This window comes from Corvus brachyrhynchos, unplaced genomic scaffold (assembly GCF_000691975.1).
Source record: "Corvus brachyrhynchos isolate BGI_N302 unplaced genomic scaffold, ASM69197v1 scaffold158, whole genome shotgun sequence".
Taxonomy (NCBI): domain Eukaryota; kingdom Metazoa; phylum Chordata; class Aves; order Passeriformes; family Corvidae; genus Corvus; species Corvus brachyrhynchos.
This window is the reverse complement of record NW_008239756.1, coordinates 205,756-206,697: the sequence shown is the minus strand read 5'-3', so window position 1 is coordinate 206,697 and position 942 is coordinate 205,756. Positions and strand designations below refer to the sequence as shown.

General features: G+C 66.8%; 1 protein-coding gene across 1 annotated transcript in view; it reads right to left on the bottom strand.

Annotated features, from left to right (window-relative positions):
- PDE4C (phosphodiesterase 4C) overlaps positions 1 to 942 on the bottom strand; it is a 6,695-nt gene that overhangs the window by 4,289 nt on the left and 1,464 nt on the right. The window contains 2 exon segments of the mRNA XM_017742458.1: positions 96 to 132; positions 208 to 396. Of these exon segments, the coding sequence (XP_017597947.1) occupies positions 96 to 132; positions 208 to 396 (226 nt within the window).

Genomic DNA, 942 nt, shown 5'->3' with positions numbered 1-942 from the left:
GGGGCTGGGCTCGGGCGGACCCCCCCGGGACACCCAGCCCGGTGCTGGGTGCGGGCCGCGTCCCCTCCTGGGCAGGGCACAGCGTTGGCACCTACCTGGGCAAAGGGTGTGACGATCATGTCTTCTCCATGCCTGAGGGAGCAGAGGGAGCGTGAGGCTCGGGGAAGGGAGGGGGGTCCCAGGGGAAGTGTGCTGGGGGACACTCACAGGTCGCTGGCGATGGAGGAGTTGCGGGACATGGCTTTTGGGGACAGGTCATAGTCGCTGTCGGAGCGGTACAGGAAGGACTCGCGGCGCTGACCGTGGGAGAAGGTGCCCTGCAGGACCAGCCCCGCGCCCGGGCTGGCCTGGGGGTCCAGCGCGCCCCGGCCGGGGGGTCCATTCTCCAGGTCGAAGCTGTGAGGGGAGAGGGGACAAGGCTGGCACGGGGTGGGTGGCACAGGGACCTCAGCCCAGGGGATGCTGCCAGGTTTGTCGGGTTCTCTGTGCCACCGTCCCTGCACACTCTGGCTTGGTGAGCCCTGTGGTGACACTGGTGGCCAGTCTGGCCCTGCTGGCCTTTTCACCTGCTGCTGAGAACGGGCACAGCTCAGTGCACATGGACCCTCTCAGCTCCCTGCTGGCACAGTGGGGTCTGGGACTTGGGACACTGACTAGCAGAGCCAGGCTGTCCCATGTCACCCAGGACCCGCTGCCCTGAAGTTCCCAGCTCCAGAGACCCCAGGAAGGGCTGGCTCCTGCCTGTCCCTCCCCCTACCTGTCACCAGCACCATGGTCCCAAGTCCTCCAAAGCCCCAAAGCCTCCATCAGCCCCGTCTCGAGGTGCCGTGTCCCATGGAGGGGACAATATCCCAGCCACGGCAGAGCGCCAGGGGACATCGAAGGACAGAAACCGATGCTGAAGCCAAGCCCTGGCCCTTGGGGACATACTGGCAGCAGCCC